Consider the following 19439-nt stretch of genomic DNA (forward strand, 5'->3'; position numbering starts at 1 on the left):
GGTTATATGTTTCAAATGTCAAACTGATGCTAAAATATTAAGAAAGTAGGTCAGTAAGTCACATTCATGGTCACTGAGGGCTATGATGGCCCTATATCGCTCACCTCAATATGTTGCTTGATTGAACAAATTTCTTTCCTAAAGCTTCAAAAACAAAAAAGTAGGTGAGTAGGTCACAGTAAAGAGAAATCAAGATAACTACTGAAATTTGTACGAAAAATTATACAGGTGATCCAAATCTCTTTCCTGAAGCTTCAAAAACAAGAAAGTAGGTCAGTAGGTCAGGGTTAAGAATATTATAGATGAGTATTGAAATCTGATTCAAAAATTATACATGTGGTCCAAATTTCTATGCTGTAACTTCAAAAACAAGAAGGTAGGTCAGTAGGTCACAATTAAGACTATTTAAGATGAGTACTGATATTTGTATCTCTTTGCTGTAGAACCACTAGGGCATGCCACATATCAAATATCCAAGCTTTGGGCCATATGGTTTCAGAAAGGTCTCTCCTTACATAAGCCAATGTAAACAATGTTGACCTTCGGGTGAGGTCAAATTTGCTCTTTATGAATAGACAGTCTGGTTCTTTAACGTGCCTGGTGTATTGCACCAATACACACGAAGCCGTCTTTCCTGGGAAGAACAAGTACAGGCCTCTAAGTTAGATGATGCTATATACCAAATATCAAAGCCCTAGGACCTATGGTTTTGGACAAGAAGATTTTTAAAGTTTTTCCTTTCAGTTGCCATTTCAACCAAAGTTCTGAATGGAATTCAATTCTTTGAACAATGTTTGAAGAAGACCATCCAAGGAACATCCCTGTGAAGTTTCATCAAAATTGGCCTGGTGGTTTAGGATAAGATGTTGTTTAAAGGAAAATGCTGACGGATAATGGACAACTGACAACCACTAACCACGATAGCTCACCCTTATTAATAATAAGACGACGCATCTTTCAATATTTTTAGATATTCTTTAAATACAAATGTTTACCTATTGTGTTTTAAAAATGGTTATATCAGATTTAATCTTTTATTCATTAAATAAAATATTTTACATCGGAAATGATATGTCAGTGACGTTAATTGACTCAACAAACGCTTATTAATACAGTCTAGACTGTCTGAGCGACCCCCTTAATTAAACGACTCCCTGTCTTATGTGACTGTGTTTCAGTCCGCCCAATGTAATTTCCTATATAAACTGGCTGAATTAAATGACTCCCTGTCTTACGTGACAAGCGACCCTAATTTTGCAGTCCTGTTGTGCTAATTTGGCCGTATTAAACGACTTTTGAGTCGGTCCCCCATTCAAAACGTGTTTGAGAAGATCCCTTCACTAAGGGAAATAACTATGTTTGACTATCGTCATAGCGACAGCCGATACTTCTCGCGAGATGTCATCAGCTGATTGAAAACAAAAATGGCTGAAAACAAGAAAAAGAGAGTTGTTCTGACCCTACAGGAGAAGATAACAGCCATTTAAAAACTTGATCAGGGCACTCCCGCATACAAAAATAGCAACAGAACTTGGGGTCGGCAAAACACAGATTCAGTCGTTACGAAAAAGGAAACATGAACTCATTTCGAACTTCAAAAATAATGTGCCCGGACAGTCAAAACGACACCGTTATTATTTCACATTTTAGATTAAAGTAAACTTAAAACTGTTAAAACTCACCAATACACATTATAACACTAAAATACCTACATATTCATAAAGATTATAAAGAAATGAGTTAAAAGCGATAATTGTTCTTAATTAAATACAATTAAGACCTGTGATGTCATAAAATATGAAATCAAAGGCCTGAATGGCCTGAGTCGGCTAATGATTGATGTACTGACAGTATAGTCTACCAGTTTCAGTTTGTTTTTAGTTTTTTTCTTAAAATTTCATAACACAGCTCGATATTTACCCAAAATACTATATCCGGATACGATTACACTTTTCTCCAGTTTGAACAATATATTTTACAAATTGTGATGATACGAAGACATTTTGCAGCAATTGGCAGTATCTGACATTGAAGTTTATGGTTAAATTACCTCTTATTTAAATCTTTTCATAAAAAAGTTGTTTCGTTTCGCCAAACATAGACGATCTACTTTCGATTTCAAAAACTACAAGAAAATACAATTTAATGTTTCGCCGATTTGTTTATTTCTCGAAAAATAAGAATTAAAATCATTTTTAATATCAGTAGTAACTAAACAAATCAGTAAGAGCTTCTTCTTCCGATAATTTATCCGTTTACTGACTGCAAAATTCAACCCACGCAAAGTTTATAGAAATCATACGATGCTTGTTTACGTTCAATGTGGGAGAATTAAGGCTGATCGGCTATGTTACCTAAAGCATCCAGACGATTCAGATTTTGTTTTTAAAAAAGTATTTTGTGCGTTTCTGTAATTTTATATACGTTTTTATATGCTTAGAAATTATTAGACATGCGTATTTGCATTATTTCTATACGTAATTTACGCTAATACGCATCTTATCTGGAGCCCTGCTGGAACTATTTTTTGTCTTTCGCTGGATGTTACCCAAGCTTTGTAAGCCTGCGCAATTCTTAAAATGCACATTTATGCTTAATGAGTTACATTCGAGAATTGCACAATTACAAGTCATAAATATGACAGATTACATCGTACATTGGTCATAGCAAAGGGAATTGACACAACTTAACTTCATTCATGCAGAAAACTGTTTGAAGTTTGAGAAATCTAATGGAACTACATCCCTTCACTGTGTTATTTGGTCCGTTTAGAGAATCGTTGGATAGCAAGGACTCGTCAAAAGGCTTTCAGCCTTTAGCTGACTCAAAAATACAAATGTCATTTAATTAAGGACAATTATCGCTTTTAAAAACACTTTAATCTAAAATGTGAAATAATGAAATGTTATATAAATGCATTAAAATGTATATAGATAACATTGTACTAATCATTACTCCTTCATACTGTAAAACACCTTGGTACACAATAAGTAAACAATAAGTATTACTTTAAGTGCAGAAAAATTTGCATTATATTTTGAGACTGTTTTTAAAGACTCCCTGTCATATGTGACCTTTTTCTTAGGGTCCCGATGAAAGTCACATATGACAGTCTCGACTTTGTACGATGAAACAGAGTATTTTAAGACTGATGAGAAAATATCCCTGGGCCAAAATTATATTACAATTTCTGTTTGCTTTATTCATCCACCAATTTCACTGTCTTAGTCAATGCAGAAACTGTATATTACTTTTAACATAGATTTGTATGTTTCATTCTTGTTGTAGCATTATTAGGTATTAGACCCATAATAGAGTACGTCCTTTTGAAGAGTATTCAAGTCCTACCATAAACCTTCTTTGACTGAATTTTTTCAGGGGGGCGTAGGTTCAAGTCACACTTGGACCAAATTGTTTTCCTTATTTTCTAGTAAGTTTTTACTTTTTTCAAGACTTACTATTGATTCACTGGAAATATTTCATTTGATAAGCGATTTCTTGCTGTTCAAAGTGAATTTACCTCTGAAACAGAAGGGGGCAGAGTTAGACATCTTTAAAATACTGAGTTACATGCAGTAAAAGTTCTCTATTTACCCTTAACTCTATTGTGAAAAAAATGTAGGTAGGTTTTATTTCTGCCCCAATGTTATTTTTTCTGAATGAAGTGAGCAAATTTTAAAACAGTCCCACAGGACTCGACTTAATTTTTCGATGTTGGAGTTAGAATTCTGTTTCATTAAATCTGTTTACTTGAGGCACCTTAGAAACAAGAGCACTGCCTTGCGGGTGCTGACGCTCATCTGATTTTTTTTGTGTGATAGAAATATTGTCCTACCCGTGATTTTCTAAGTCTAAAAAGGGCCATCATTCTTGCAAAAAGCAGGATAGAGTTATGTTTTTTGATGTACAGTGTCCACTTATGATGGTGAAAAACTGTTGAAAGTTTTAAAGCAATAGCTTTGATAGTTTATGAGAAAAGTTGACTTAAACATAATACTCAACCAAGAAAATGATTTTCTAAGTCCAAAAGGGGCAATAATTATTGCAAAAATCAGGATGGAGTTACGCTGCTTGCTGTACAGGGTCAGCTTATGATGGTGAACAAGTGTTGCAAGTTTCAAAGCAATAGCTTTGATAGTTTAAGAGAAAAAGTTGACCTAAACATAAAACTTAACCAAGAAATCTGATATTTTCTAAGTCCAAAGGGGGCCATAAATCTTGCAAAAAGCAGGATGGAGTTATGTTTCTTGCTGTACAGGGTCAACTTATGATGGTGAACAAGTGCTGCAAGTTTTAAAGCAATAGCTTTGATAGTTTAGGATAAAAGCTGACCTAAACATAAAACTTAACCAAGAAAACTGATTTTCTAAGTCCAAAAGGGGCAATAAATCTTGCAAAAAGCAAGATGGAGTTATGTTTCTTGCTGTACAGGGTCAGCTTATGATGGTGAACAAGTATTCCAAGTTTCAAAGCAATAGCTTTGACAGTTTGGGAGAAAAGTTGACCTAAACATAAAACTTAACCAAGAAATCTGATATTTTCTAAGTACAAAAGGGGCCATAAATCTTGCAAAAAGCAAGATGGAGTTATGTTTCTTGCTATACAGGGTCAGCTTATGATGGTGAACAAGTATTCCAAGTTTCAAAGCAATAGCTTTGATAGTTTAGGAGAAAAGCTGACCTAAACATAAAACTTAACCAGGCAACGCCGACGCAGACGCCGACGCCGACGCCGACAACCGCTCAAGTGATGACAATAACTCATCATTTTTTTTCAAAAAATCAGATGAGCTAAAAATTATATTGACAGTTTTATTTTGTGTTTTATAATTGTTTACCAATAGTGTAATGTTTCTTTTAACAAAATTAATAGTATAATGAATTCTCTGCAAACGTTTTGGACAGAGGCCATCACTTTGAAATTTGTCTCTACTTGAGCTTGAGGAAATACCATAAATTATACAAAATTTATAAAAACGGCACAATAAAAGTTGTTTAAAAATTGCAACAAAGTGCAAAACAGTCAACTTTTAGAATATACCAAGCAAATGCCATTTTTTTTAAACATTACTATTAGGGGTCCAATACCTTAATATAAATAACACGGTCAAGTTAAATATGAAACAGTACATAGCATTGATTCAATAGTTTATGAAATAAGTACTTATCGAATATGATGTTAAGTTCCAAGTGATTGTTTGCTTACACGAAATCTACATCAGTGGCATTTTGCTGCTGCACAACTAACCAGAAGAAGAAACGATTAAGTAATTGACTGAATCAGAAGTTGACAGTTCTAAAAACCTCTCTGTACTTGGGCTTAAGAGTTGCTTACTTACTATTTTTCATACGTGAACACCTACGTCAAATAAATGAAGTACACACATGTTTATAACTTATCACAGACATACAGTGCTATTTCTAAAATGGACTGGTCCATCATTCAATTTGGGCAGTACCATTTATTATTCGAAGGGATGTTCACTAAAAATATACTGACTGAATAGCGAACAGTGTAGACCATGATCAGACTGCATGGACGTGCAGGCTGATCTTGGTCTGCATTGATGGCAAAGGCAGAATCCCTTGCCGCCAGCAGGCTAAAGGTTAAAGAATAATTTGACTAATTATAGATTATAGAAATAACAGGGTTAAATGGTTTAAAATATTTGAAGTTGCGGCTAAAAATTCTAAATATGGTTTGAAAATCTACCATTAAAATATTCATTATCACAAAAGTACATGTCTTTATTGACAGAAAAAAAGGTTTATGGGATTTGTTGCGAATCGATCTCGTATACCACTGACATCAGGCATAAAATTTTATATGAGCCGTGGTGCATACCAACTGCATTACAGAGGCTTATATAAACTACGTCATAATTCTTACATAAATGAACTATAATATGTAGTACTAACAAGTACTAGTTGTGTTGCGCATGAGTTATCTTTCTTGTCTTTACCTATAACATTTACATAAACAGCAACAATTAAGTTTCTAAACAAATTATTTTAAGTTGCCACTAAAAATTCTAAATATGGTTTGAAAATCAACCATTAAAATATTCATTATCAAAAAAGTACATATTGTTATTGACAGAAAAAAGGTTTATGGGATTTGTTGGGAATTGATCTCACATACCACTGACACCAGGCATAAAATTTTATATGAGCCATGGTGCGTACCGACTGCATCACAGAGGCTTATAACAAGAGCTGTCTGTTGACAACGCGCTTGACTATTCGAAGAATTGATTGAAGAAAGGGGTCAAAATATTTCCACAGATATTCAGACAAAAGAAATAAATAGATTAGACAAACAATGTTCCTGTATTTCTTTGATTTCGGTAAGTCTTGCACTAAATGGCAATGTATGAACCAATTTCAAAGTCCAAAAAGGGCCATAATTCAGTCAAAATAGTTATGTACTCTTGCCTACAGATGGAAATCATAATGATAAACAAGTGTTCAAAGTTTAAAAGCCATACCGGTATGTCAAAAAGTTTTGACAAAACGTGGGCTTGTATGAAAACAGAACCAATTTCAAAGTCCAAAAAGGGCCATAATTCAGCCAAAATAGATGAAAGAGTTATGTACTCTTTCCCACAGATAGAGACTATTATACTAAACAAGTGATAAAAGTTTCAAAGCCATATGTCAAACACTTTACAAAAAATATGAACTGGTACGGAAAACTTAACCAAGATTTCTAAGTCAAAAAGGGCCATAATTCAGCCAAAATCCATGATGGAGTTATGTACTCTTGCCTATAACTGGATATGGTGATGGTAAACAGGTGTTGAAAGTTTCAAAGCTTTATCTCAAAAGACTTTGTCAAAATATGAACTAGTACGAAATATTAACCCAGATTTCTAAGTCAAAAAGGGCCATAATTCAGCCAAAATCCTTGATGGAGTTATGTGCTCTTGCCTATAACTGGACATGGTGATGGTAAACAAGTGTTGAAAGTTTCAAAGCTTTATCTCAAAAGACTTTGTCAAAATACGAACTGGTATGAAAAACTTAACCAAGATTTCTAAGTTGAAAGGGGCCATATTTCAGCCAAAATCCTTGATGGAGTTATGTACTCTTGCCTATAACTGGCCATGGTGATGGTAAACAAGTGTTGAAAGTTTCAAAGCTTTATCTTAAAAGACTTTGTCAAAATATGAACTGGTACGAAAAACTTAACCATGATTTCTAAGTCAAAAGGGGCCATAATTCAGCCAAAATCCTTAATGGAGTTATGTGCTCTTGCCTATAACTGGCCATGGTGGTGGTAAACAAGTGTTGAAAGTTTCAAAGCTTTATCTCAAAAGACTTTATCAAAATGTGGACTGGTACGAAAAACTTAACCAAGGTGTGACGCCGACGCTGACACCGACGCCAACGCCGTGGTGAGTAGGATAGCTCGACTTATTCTTCGAATAGTCGAGCTAAAAACTACATCGTAATTCTTACATAAATGAACTATAATATTGTTCAAGGTCCTTATTCCGTGACTACTAATTCCGATGACATTTTGTTTTGATCTCGTGTCTCGTTGTATTTGATGACGTCAAGCAGCTGACCATGGGAAAAGTTCTACTAAGAACGTAAAATGTTGCCAATGTAAATAACATTCGAATATGCATCATAAACAGATAAATATGGCATCTTTTATCAAATATTTGAGAAAACACTCACTTTTTACTATTTCCAAATGGTCTCCCTTAAAAATGCCTTTTTTCTCCCAAATATTCAAAATGAAAATTTGAATCTTTTCGTCTGCAATTGTTTACCATTCATTGACAGTAATGGTGGACAGGAAGTTAGGTTAAAACATAAAAAGCCAAGCATAAAGTGGTTTTCTGACCTTCATCTTATTTTATTTTTTTCATGGAGGTAATTTTTATTCTTTATTTATTAGGCACACCCTCAGCCTGTTTGGAGGAAAAACAGACTATTTTCACCCACAGACCTCACAAATGCATACATCTAATTTTTTAAAAGACTTTTGAACACCAGTTTGTGTTGCGAGAAGGAGGGTCACATTCCTGTGCCCTAACTGAAAGATGCAAAAAAACTTGTATAGAAGTTAGAACAGTTTAACAGTTAAATTTGTTATTTTCTGCGAGTTCATGTCTTGTTGGAACATTTTATTGATAAATTTGTACACGCCAGTTAACCAATAAATTAATTCTGAGTGCCTAAAATAACAGTTCACTTGTTTTGATGACTTCATCGGATCAAGGACCAAAATGGCGGACATAAAGTTGATTTACATGTGTGTTATAGTAAAGCTCTGGGGACTACACTTGGAATGCAATGTGATGAAAGATGATGCAAAACTTAGCGGAGGGTTAATTTTTACATCACAAGTATCTTTTTCTATATTTCTTTCGATTTTCTTGCATTTATATGGAATGATTCCCTTATGTCATCAGAATATGGACTCCCTGGGATCAGGGCTTCGGAAATTTGCCGGTTTGTCGGTTTTGGACCGATTTTTTACTTTTCAGACCGATTCGTGAAGTGAAAAAACGAAAAAAATCGGTCCCGTAAAAATGGAGAAAAGTATAAATTTCGGTCTGATATCTCAATACACGATCACCTGCCAAGTAGGAAATTGTTGGTCGCACCTTCAGATAATCAATAAACGTGTCAATCGGTCTGACTGTCACTTTGATAATCGGTCCGTAATTAGAGCGTGACGCAATCAGTGCTGGCGTGGCACATCCTTTAATGTTTGCAGACAGCCGACTGCGGTGTATTAAACATTTTTGACTGGTTTCCTAACGTTTCTGACTGGATCCAAATCATTTCGACGGGGGTCCACATCTTTTATTTAGAATCCGAGGGATGGTTTATTTCAAAAGGCTATGTTTGATCACAGTAACAAACAAATGGTCGCTGCATTTAATCAAAGAGCTATAATTGTATTTTATACTTCTTTGATTTAATGAGACATCACACGGAAAACCGATAAAAATAATTTTTATAATTACTTGATTTGAAAAAATTACATGATTCATTTGTTGGGGTTCCAGTTGAAACAAATGCAGAAAATCGTCTTTGCAACCCGATTGTACATAAAAGAAACAAATGGACGGGCAACCACGAATGATAAAGAAAACCGGAGTGGCACTGTTTATCAAATCGGTCTTTTAAAAAACGTTTCAAAATGAAATTTTGTTTACATCAGAAGAGAACATATAACTTTATAAAATGTAGTTGCTTATTGAAGTACAATGTAAGTGAAATGAAATATCCGTGGCCAACCCGCGTGACGTTTTGGTACTATACATGCGGGAAATTCGATCTCGGCGTTCAAATAACGTACACATTCGGTCCGCGGCAGAGTATTCTTTAAATACTGAGGCTGTTTAGCAGAAAATATGTGTCGTGTAACTCACTTTGACGCATTGTATTTTATAGAATTCCGTCAAAGAATGAGGAAACATCACAAAGTATCTGCCGTGTATACGGTATCGAAGTCACGTGCATTGGCTTTTAGACTAGTTACGCACACGGTGTCAATGCCTCGTATTGAAATTTAAACAAAGTAACGATCACACATAACACTGATAACTGTCTTCATTGTATGGTAACGCGCGGTGACTGGTAACTCAGTTTTAATGCATGACATGCGTATTTCTTTACCCTATCACGTTTTACAAAATATGTAATATTGGGAATGTGGTGGGTGGGGTAGCGCCGATGTCAGGATTTTCGTTTCGGACCGATTGAGTTATCAAAATTTCCGGAGCCCTGCCTGGGATATATATAGTATAATTACAATTACTAGTTGCGTTGCGCACAAGTTATCTTTCTTGTCTCTATCTATAACATCTACATAACAGCAACAATTAAGTTTCTAAACAATTTTACTCGACTTTATTTTTTTTCTTTAAAAACGCTACTTAAAATCAACTTGATTATAATGTGGAAATACAATTGATTCTTGTGTAAGTGATCATCTTGATCAATCTCTCTCAGGAAAGCAAACACTGGCCAGAACCAGTTTCGGTTAAGTAATCAGTACAAGAAAATGACACTTGACATGTGTTTTCTGTTTATTGTTGTCTCATCCTGTCTTAAAATAACGATGCCAGACGGCAAATTAGAGAAAATAAGTGGTCCACAAATTTTTTGGTCTGACTTTTTTAGAAAGCGTGAGAAGATGCTCCAAATTCGTTAAGTCGTGATCAAACCTTGAATTCATGAGCATCACGATTCAAGCGTCAGACTTGACAGGTATGCCTTAACACAAATATTGGGGTATATGAAGGTTAGCATTTTTTAGGAAAATTAATTATTTAAATTCAAGTACAAAATTTTAACAGAAAAAAATGTACATGTAATTAAGAGTAAGACATTATAATTAAGTTGATTTTAAGTAGCATTTTTAAATAAAAAAAATGAAGTCGAGTAAAATTGTTTAGAAACTTAATTGTTTACCGGACGGCTACATAAACTCTAGCCGCTAGGCGTAACCGGACAGCTAGATCTATACAAGATCTATACATGTATAGAGCTCCAAGTTCTGCATATCGGGCCTCAGTCAAAATGGCAGCATGTCAATACATGCCAGGGCCCTCGATCGTCCGTTTTTACCGCCGAATATCGGCTGTTTCCCCCGCCAAAATAGAATCATTTTTCCCCCTCCAGAGGAAAATCTTCCCCCCTACGGGGCATTCGTTTGACCCGCGTACATCGAGAAAAAGTTAAACCGCACAGAATATGCCCCGTGCGTCGGGTTGACTCGCAGAAATTTTCTTTGATGCGTCTAGAGTTTGAAAGTTCTGTCCCTTGTCAATCAAAATCCAAGTCAATTTCAATATTGTTCGCCGCCATAAGTGGAAGTATAGCAGTAGGCGGAGCGTCGTATGTTAAGTAGCTACTAACAGATGTCAATCACGCCACGCGCTGATTGACACGTGGTCATCTCGCAGTTCGTATTCAGTACAATAATCCATGTCATTATCAATGTGTAAAAGTTAATTGATAAACAATAAAGCTTTAGATTATCGTGTTTGCACCACTTGTTATATTAGCGGTATGCAACTTATGTTGTATTATTATAAGTCTTGCCTACTTAAAAATAAAAATTATCTTATTTTATTACTAAATAGAACAACAAATTGGATAATAATCAAAATCATTATTTTGTTTGCTTGAGGTCATAATGCAGTAATTCGGTCAAAAATGTGCTTCCATGGTGTAGTCGAAAGAAGTCCCTAATAAATAGATCCTAATTTTTCCATTTTCGCGCATACGCACGTAAATCGGGGGCCAAATGGGCATTATTTCACTCGCGGAATGAATTTTACATAAAATAGGACACTTTTCATGCTCATATTCGCATGTTTTCGAGTTGTTTACTTGAAAACGAAAGTAGGGTGTTTATTCTGCGGACCGCTTTCTGAAATGCGGCAATATGAGGGTACCTGACTTCAGCTGACTTGCATTTCACTGCATACTATTCAACACCCCTTTTTCTTTTTGTTTTCTTGAAGCAAATGTATGGATATCTTGTTGAAAATAGGTCTACAACGGAGTGAAAATCTAGAAACTGTAACAAAATTGTTCTGAAGTAGCTGAATTTAATATGAAACAAAGAACAATTTCTTTTATTGGTATACAGCCTTGATACGATTACATGAGCCGGTCAACCGTTACGTTCTGTAAAAAATTTATTATCATTGCCGAGGCTTTGTTTGGTCCAAAACAAATTAAATGCTTTAAATAAGTAGAAATTAGAAGTATTGCATAGGTATGGTGAAAAAAAAAAAGAAATTTAAACAGGTATTTCATCAAGAAAATTAAATGTTTACTTTCGTTTTCCATATTTGTCACCCATTGGTCACCGACTGTGTTTTTTGGATATTTTTATCATTTCTTACAAGATTTTTCTAGGAAAATCTAAATAAAAAGCCATTCAAAAGTCTGCATTTAAGAAAAATATGATCACTGTTGCAAAAGTGATGATATAATTGCAGTTACCAATAGTGTGTTGAGAAAAAGAAACAGCTACCTGAAAAAAAGCTATACATGTTATAGTTGTTACAAAGTATGTTATTCTTTAAAGGCAATGAAAATTCCCCCTTTTGGCTAGATCTATACATAGAGCTCTGAATTCGGCTACCCATATCGGGCCTCAGTCAGAGCTCTATTCTAGTCAATACATGCGATCAGCTGTTTAGACGACATAAAGGCTATGACTACCTTTTGGCTAAAACGACGCGAACCCCTTCCCCCAAAGTAGAGTGAGGGCCTACATGCGATCATCTTTTTTGACGGAGTACAGGCTATAACTACCGGATCGCTACACATTTCCATATCCTGGATAATTTATGGACTCAATGATCAGAAAATAAAAATGGCATCAATTAAGTTATGGTAGCTGGAGCTACCCCTAAACATCCTATTATTTGGACTACAGCCAGCTTGAACGCAGGCTACGCGTCCAGTTACCGGACGGCTCTAGACTTACCATTTGGCTTATCAGGAAGACTTATTTTATGATCTGATATTTTATAGTTGTCATCCTTCTGGTGACAGAGACAGTGAAAAGTTATCACGCTGACCCAAAACACTAGCTCTAGACTTGAGCAGGCTGGTAACATTGCCCGATCGGGCTTTCGAAATAAAACTAATATTTCTTGAAAAATAATGAAGATATTTCTTTCAAACTTGGTCCATTTATTAAGCATAACATAAGATGCTTTTTAAGATAGAAATAACGTTGTTGCCTTCAGTTTTGTTAGAATTACCTCCCTTTTTCAGATTTTTATGATGCATAATATTTGAAATCCAAAAAATTTATGTTTTAATGCAATGTTTAAAACAGAAAAGGGTTCAATGGCTTTCTATTGCTCCAAACTTGTGCGCCAATACCTTTATTCAATATATTTAGGGTAAATACTTTGTTTTTAGTGCAGATGTATGAACAATTTTTTTAGAACTAACATTTCTCTATACTGGTACTGATGATAAACCCGAACAGAAAATGAGGTTTTTTACCTGTAACTTTTTTATTTCTGCAAATTGAAATCAATGGTCGGTATCAAAATAAAGCTTAACCTTTGCTGAAAACTTTACATAATTCAAGTTTATATAAATTTAGTAAGCAAACTCACACGAAGTGAGGGCCTGAAAGCAATGGTGGGCAGTTAAAACCGCCCCCCGGTTTTAACCAGCGGTTTTAACCGGTTAAAACTGCCCCGATCAATACTCCCTGAAGTGGTCAATACCGGTCAATACTGGTCGATTGGTCAATACTGGTCAATTAGTCAATACTGACTGTTAAGATATTTTGCAAAGTTTATGAACAATTAGATAATGACTGTTTAAGAACACCTGGGGCTTGATTATGGTAAATGCAGGCATTAGTATTTAGTTAAAGCAACCAAAGCAATACTCCCAAATTGGTCAGAAGTGGTTGATTGGTCAATACTGATTGATACTGGTTATTAAACATTTTCTGTTAGATTAGATTACAAAGATATATAGTTTTGCTGAACTTCATTTGTAGAAAGTATTTCATAAACTGTAGCAGTAAGTGTTTGATTCACAAGTGATAAATCTAATGATTTTTTATATTGGTATAAACAATTTAATGAAAAGCTGCTGCAAAACACCTGGACCCTTTCATGGAAGTGGTTTAATTGTGTTGTGATAGCAGTTGTCACATTGCCTAATTGACACCATGTGTTACAATATACAATAGATGTTGCAGACCTGTCTATCTAGTCACTAATTAGGTGTCAAGATCAATAATCCCACTGTATTAAAATTATTGAGATGCTTGAACATGGTAAAATAAGTTATGCAATCAAAGTATTCAACTGACCAATATTGACCACTATATGCATTAATCAGGGATATTGCGTAGGACCAAAATTTGAATTGACCAGTACTGTCTGTTTCAATGAGTGTAATTTATATTAATAAAATCTTTAATTCATTTGAAATAAAGGCTACTGTAAGAAGGTAAAAGCATTGAATAAACTAGTATTGATCACTGACCAGTCTAAGTATATTGTCCAAAACTGAGCCTGACCAGGACACATTGCCACTGACCAAAACTGAATCAACCAGTATTGACCACTATACTTTTAATGAACAAAATTTTATATTATTCAAATTGCTTTATTATTAGCTCATCTGATTTTTTGAAAAAAAATGATGAGTTATTGTCATCACTTGAGCGGTTGTCGGCGTCGGCGTCGGCGTCGGCGTTGCCTGGTTAAGTTTTATGTTTAGGTCAGCTTTTCTCCTAAACTATCAAAGCTATTGCTTTGAAACTTGGAATACTTGTTCACCATCATAAGCTGACCCTGTATAGCAAGAAACATAACTCCATCTTGCTTTTTGCAAGATTTATGGCCCCTTTTATACTTAGAAAATATCAGATTTCTTGGTTAAGTTTTATGTTTAGGTCAACTTTTCTCCTAAACTATTAAAGCTTTTGCTTTGAAACTTGGAATACTTGTTCACCATCATAAGCAGACCCTGTACATCAAGAAACATAACTCCATCTTGCTTTTTGCAAGAATTATTGCCCCTTTTGGACTTAGAAAATCAGTTTTCTTGGTTAAGTTTTATGTTTAGGTAAGCTTTTATCCTAAACTATCAAAGCTATTCCTTTAAAACTTGCAACACTTGTTCACCATCATAAGCTGACCCTGTACAGCAAGAAACATAACTCCATCCTGCTTTTTGCAAGATTTATGGCCCCTTTTGGACTTACAAAATATCAGATTTCTTGGTTAAGTTTTATGTTTAGGTCAACTTTTTCTCTTAAACTATCAAAGCTATTGCTTTAAAACTTGCAGCACTTGTTCACCATCATAAGCTGACCCTGTACAGCAAGCAACATAACTCCATCCTGCTTTTTGCAATAATTATTGCCCCTTTTGGACTTAGAAAAATCATTTTCTTGGTTGAATATTATGTTTAAGTAAACTTTTCTCATAAACTATCAAAGCCATTGCTTTAAAACTTGCAACAGTTTTTCACCATCATAAGTGGACACTGTACATCAAGAAACATAACTCTATCCTGCTTTTTGCAAGAGTAATGGCCCTTTTTAGACTTAGAAAATCATGGGTAGGACAATATTTCTATTATACAAAAAAAATCAGATGAGCGTCAGCACCCGCAAGGCGGTGCTCTTGTTTTTATAATACTATCACAGCCTGTGCCAATCTTTGAATGTGCATTATGTAAAAGTGTTGAATAAATCAGTAATGACCACCCAAGAGTGACCATAGTATTGAATCGACCATTATTGACCGCTATTGACCAGTATTGACCCGTTTTAACCTGTATTGACCGCCGGCCCGGTCAATACTCATATTGACCGGCTTTTTGCCAACACTGCCTGAAAGGGGTATGTAAATAGGGGACTTTATGAACGTTGACTGATGATAAATTCGAACCCTTTGTCATTTACAAAAATTTCTTGGTATTATTATATTGAAACTTTCCCAAAAAAGCTGCAACAGTCATTCCTGATCAAGTAATGAAAAGTTAACAAATGTCAGGCCTTTATGTTTCGGCAGTGAGCATGCGCAAAAAACACCCTCTTCCCAAGTAATTAACTAATTTTGGGTAAATATTTTTTATACAAATTTATGTAAGTCATTTATTTATACAGAATATTTACCAATTTTGTTTTTGTTTACACCAGTTGGTGTTGTAAGTGGAAAGTATTAGATGGTGTGTTCAATTTTATAAATAACCGATTGCAATCGAATATTTCCAAGGTGTTCGACTTTATCATATGTCCGGGTTTATCATCAGTACCAGTAATGTTGTAAGTGAAAGCACAGTAAAATGTATACATTCATGTACTGGCGCAATAAAAAAGAGCATTAGAAAGCCATTGAACCCTTTTTTGTTTTAAACTTAGCATTAGAACATATTTTTTTTGGACTTCAAAAATTATGCATCTTTAAAATCTGAAAAGGGGAAATAATTCTATCTAAACTGAAGGCAAGCAAGATATTTTTATTCTAATTTATATCACTTGTTATGCTTAATAAATGGACCAGGTTTGAAAGAAATATCTTCTCTATTTTTCAAGAAATATTACTTTTTATGTTGTAAGCTCGATCGGGCAATGTTACCAGCCTGTTGAGACACCATTTTTTTGGCTATGCTTGACCATGTCCCGCTACTGTTGTAATCACCCCCATTTTATCGAGGATACATGTATGGGATATAAACTCACCCTTGGTATACAAACTTTTGCCTTGTTTTGATTTATTCGATAAATACATGCTTTGAAGATTTAATAACAAATGCTAAAAATGTTTGGTTTCAATCTTGATCTTGGAGTTGTTTCGTCAAAGCCATCTAATGGCCGTGTTGTCTCTCCGGTATATACCGTACACGTTGTACGTTTTCTTCTCTAGTATGTACTCTTATAGACTCATGGTATAATATTTTGCGAAATTCGGTTGTTTTCATTTTATAAAAAGGCTTAAACAAATCTTTTGGATGCTTCAATGGAGTCATCAATTATAGCTGACAAGTTTTCCCTGTGTTCTTTGTAGGGATCCTCTGCTGTATTTACAAGAAAAAGTTCAGCGCTGAAGTCTCTGATACCCATGTTAACGAATAACTCCTGCTTTAACCTTTCTCTATGGACTTCATATATGGGACACTCGTCTATAAAGTGTATCACAGTCTCTGGTTCTCCACATCTGCAGAATGGCGTGTCTTTATTTCCTATTTTATTTTGGTATTCGTTAAGGCAATACCCACTCTGCAGCTGGAGCAATATTTTTTCATTCTTCAATCCCTGAAAATTGATGTACTTAGGTTTAACTTCTTGTCTGAATTGATATAAATGTCGTCCATTCTCACTGATATCCCATCTTCTTTGCCATTTCATACGTACCGACTCTCTAGCAGCATGACAGATATCTGCTTGACTTGTAACTACCTCATCATCTGTCATGCTTTCTGCCTCTGTAGCTGCCTCTTTGGCCAGTCTGTCTGCTGTCTCATTCCCACTGATACCAGCATGTCCTGGGGCCCAATCAAGGTGGATGTCTACTCTAGCCATTTCTAGATCTTTCCACAGTTGGAGTATTTCTGATGACAAGAATTTGTGTGTTTTATTCTCCCATCCAAGATTAACAATGCCTATAGCAGACTGACTGTCACTTAATATTTTTAACTTGTTGATTTGTAATCTTTTACACTCTTCTAGCATTGTTTTCAGTGTTATCTTGATAGCCACCATTTCACCTACAAGGATGGGTGATAAATTTGATGCCGGTTGTTTCAGTTCAACTAACTCTGTGTTTGGAAGAAGGATGCAAGCTCCAGCACCACAGGGACCTTGATTTCCTCTGCAGGAACCATCTGTAAAAGCCACTGCTGTTCTGTTGTCTACATCTGATAGTATATTTGTGATCATTTGCTTTGCATCCTCCACTTGTTTATTGGTTCTAGATATGGAACAACCAAGATTGTTTCAGTAATCAGGTCTGGTTCGGGACGGCTGTAGATATTCAAGGTAGGAAAATTCTGGTTCTATACTATTCATTGTCAAGTTGGTCAGTGACTTCATATCTTCTATCTGTGTTAACATGTAGCCAAAAGGAGATCTGAATTTTTCAATTAAATTTGTGTGTTTTCCCATGCAACTTTCTAGGCATTTCGCAATGTTTTCCTTTTTGTTTTTTTTTTTTGCAAATATTTTTACACACTCTCTAATGCTCAGTTCCTCCCTAGTTAAGTGGTAGAACCCCAGAAGCACTTCAGCAGCGTCTTTACTGGAAGTAGTAGGTAATCCTAGGCAGACAGCTAATCCTTTCCTCTGAATTTTTTCAAGGGGTTGACAGTTAGCAATTTGCCAAACTGGTGCTGCATATTCAAGCTGTGGTAGCACTAAGCTAGTGTAAAGGTTAACCATGTTTTTAACACTTATTTTTTCTGTTTTTGCTACTGTTATCAATGTAGACAATATTTGTAATCCTTTCCTCTCCACATATTCAATGTGATCTTTGAAAGAAAGTTCCTTGTCAAGTATAACTCCTAAAATGTTTGGTTTATCTGTTTTAGTAGTGTTTTCTTGTTCAATGTAATCTGTATTTGATCTATGTCATCCTATCTTCGGCTAAATATTGAGTATTCAGTTTTCTCTGTATTGAGCTTCATTCGCCATTTCTGGGTCCATGCATGCACTGCCTCTAAATCAGTATTTAATGATGTTTCTAATTGGTGTATATCATTTCCAGTTTTCCAAATGGTACCGTCGTCTGCAAATTTTACTTTGTTACTTTTTACCTGTGTGAATATGTCTGTCAGGTAGAGATTAAACAGTAAAGGGGACAGCACAGATCCTTGTAGTAATCCCATATCTGATGAAAAGACCTCTCCCATTTCATCTCCTACACTACATTTTGCTTTCCGACCTGTTAAAAAATTTGATAGCCAATTCCATATTCCTGTTGTTGTTTTTCTAGTTCGGGACAGGGTAAAACGCAGACCACATACAGATAGAGTGACTGCAGACCACATAGACAAAGAAGGGGTTTCTCTTATGCAGACCATATAGGTAAAGAAGTATATTGGAAAACGCAGACGACATAGAATGTATTAAGGTGTGGAAAACTGACACTATGTCATTCTATTATAAAGAATACTTAATTAAAACATTTGAATTAGAAATAATATTCCCAATTATTTTGATTTACATAATTTTAATATAGAATATATTATTTTATGCATTATAAGAAGTTGTAAAAGTATAATTTTTCAATATTAAAAGAAAACAATCTATCCATCACTATAACTTGATCAATTCGCATTTATTTCAGTACTGTGCTTTTTAATTCAGATTCAGTGTTTCCAATTATTTTCATGAATTAAATAAGTAAATATTTCGAAAATGTCAAAATTGACTACCTTTAAAAATATTTTTAACTCCTACGCGGAGAAAATTAAATCACTTGATATTTTTAACTCTGTTTCCTACATTTTTCAGCAATATGCGATATTCAGAGAAAAAAAATGATTTTGCACAAAATTTGTTTTAGTTACATCTATTAATTGTCAAATCGGTTTCTTTGAAGAAGGCATATTGCCGTAAAAAAATAGAGTTATAAGACTGCATATAAAAGCGGCGGGATGATATATTTTAATGCCTATATAAGATAACTTTTTAGTCATCATTTTTTTTTTTTAGTTTTTCCTCGGGCAGTCGAGCAAGGGGACAGATGTTAAATTCTGTTCGTAATTTTCTGCTGTTTAGATGTCAATTTCTTATTTTTATTGTTATATGGGTTCTCCTTAACAAATAAAACAGAAATATTTCTGATATTATATTTATGCTTTTTTTCTTTTCATTTGTTGAATCCCAAGATTTCAGGAAGAAGAAAGTACAAAATTTTATGTTTTCAATATCAAACATAAACAAAAAGGATGTTTACCAAAACA

At 34.7% G+C, this 19439-nt stretch overlaps 1 protein-coding gene across 2 annotated transcripts in view; it reads right to left on the reverse strand.

Annotated features, from left to right (window-relative positions):
• The window catches only part of LOC123533937 (protein lin-37 homolog), a 121234-nt gene extending 104861 nt beyond the window's left edge, over positions 1-16373 (reverse strand). For both annotated transcript variants that reach the window (XM_045315926.2, XM_045315925.2), the window contains exon 1: positions 16219-16373. In XM_045315926.2, the coding sequence (XP_045171861.1) occupies positions 16219-16267 (49 nt within the window). In that variant the 5' untranslated portion in view covers positions 16268-16373. The remainder of the gene's footprint in view (positions 1-16218) is intronic.
• Between the last annotated feature and the right edge of the window lie 3066 nt (positions 16374-19439).

Source organism: Mercenaria mercenaria, chromosome 12 (genome assembly GCF_021730395.1).
Source record: "Mercenaria mercenaria strain notata chromosome 12, MADL_Memer_1, whole genome shotgun sequence".
NCBI lineage: Eukaryota > Metazoa > Mollusca > Bivalvia > Venerida > Veneridae > Mercenaria > Mercenaria mercenaria.